The 796-nt window shown below is 65.5% G+C and overlaps 1 protein-coding gene across 1 annotated transcript; it reads left to right on the plus strand.

Moving 5' to 3' along the window:
• Positions 1-5: 5 nt before the first annotated feature.
• On the plus strand, positions 6-790 carry LOC104916182 (TSC22 domain family protein 1-like; the record flags this gene model as incomplete). Its single annotated transcript, XM_010727177.2, has 3 exons — positions 6-142; positions 432-480; positions 588-790. Coding segments are annotated over 3 exons (357 nt in total), but the record flags the coding sequence as incomplete, so codon positions are not given.
• Positions 791-796: the final 6 nt, after the last annotated feature.

Here is a 796-nt window from a genome sequence, read left to right on the forward strand (position 1 = left end):
GCGGGCCGTGTATTCTAGGGACGGACTTCCGGCTTCCCTGCCTTCAGGGTGGGACTTCCTCTTCCCAGGGGTCTAGGGGCGGGACTTCCGGTTCCCAGGTGTTTGTGGTTGGGCCACGCGTTTGGCGGCGGGGCTGTCTCAGGTATGTGGAGCCGGAACTTCCGGCTCCAGGTGTTTGGGGGGCGGGACTTCCGGGCCCCCCCACGTCTTTGGGGGCTCCCCCACGTGTTTGGGGCCGAGGCTTCCTCTTTGCGGATGTTTCCCCATCCCCAGGGCCCCAAGCGGAAGGAAATGAGGGCGGGAGGTGGGCGGAAGTTGCAACACCCCCCCAGCCCCTGCTGTGTTATTGTAGGGCCTACAGAATCACCGGGGCTGTGGTGGGGGAGGGGGGGGTTCATGCCCCATAACACCTCTGTTCTGTCACCCCACAGCTCCAGCAGCGGCGTCAGTGCCATTGACAACAAGATCGAGCAGGCCATGGTGAGTGCCATGACCTGGAGCTGAAGGGGGGCCCAGAGGGGGTCTGGAGGGCACAGAGGGGACCTGAGTGTTGTTCACCACCACCCCCTGCTCCTTTCCCCTTCCAGGACCTGGTGAAGAGCCACCTGCTGCTGGCTGTGCGTGAGGAGGTGGAGCTTCTGCGGGAGCAGATCAAGGAGCTGAGCGAGCGGCGCGCGGTGCTGGAACGGGAGAATGGAGCCCTCAGGGCCATCGCCACCCCCCAGCAGCTCGCCCGCCTGCACGCCCCCCCGCCATGAACCTCTGCCCCATTGCTATGGGGCTGCCGTTGTGCCAC

Source organism: Meleagris gallopavo, unplaced genomic scaffold, assembly GCF_000146605.3.
Source record: "Meleagris gallopavo isolate NT-WF06-2002-E0010 breed Aviagen turkey brand Nicholas breeding stock unplaced genomic scaffold, Turkey_5.1 ChrUn_random_7180001874209, whole genome shotgun sequence".
Classification (NCBI taxonomy): domain Eukaryota; kingdom Metazoa; phylum Chordata; class Aves; order Galliformes; family Phasianidae; genus Meleagris; species Meleagris gallopavo.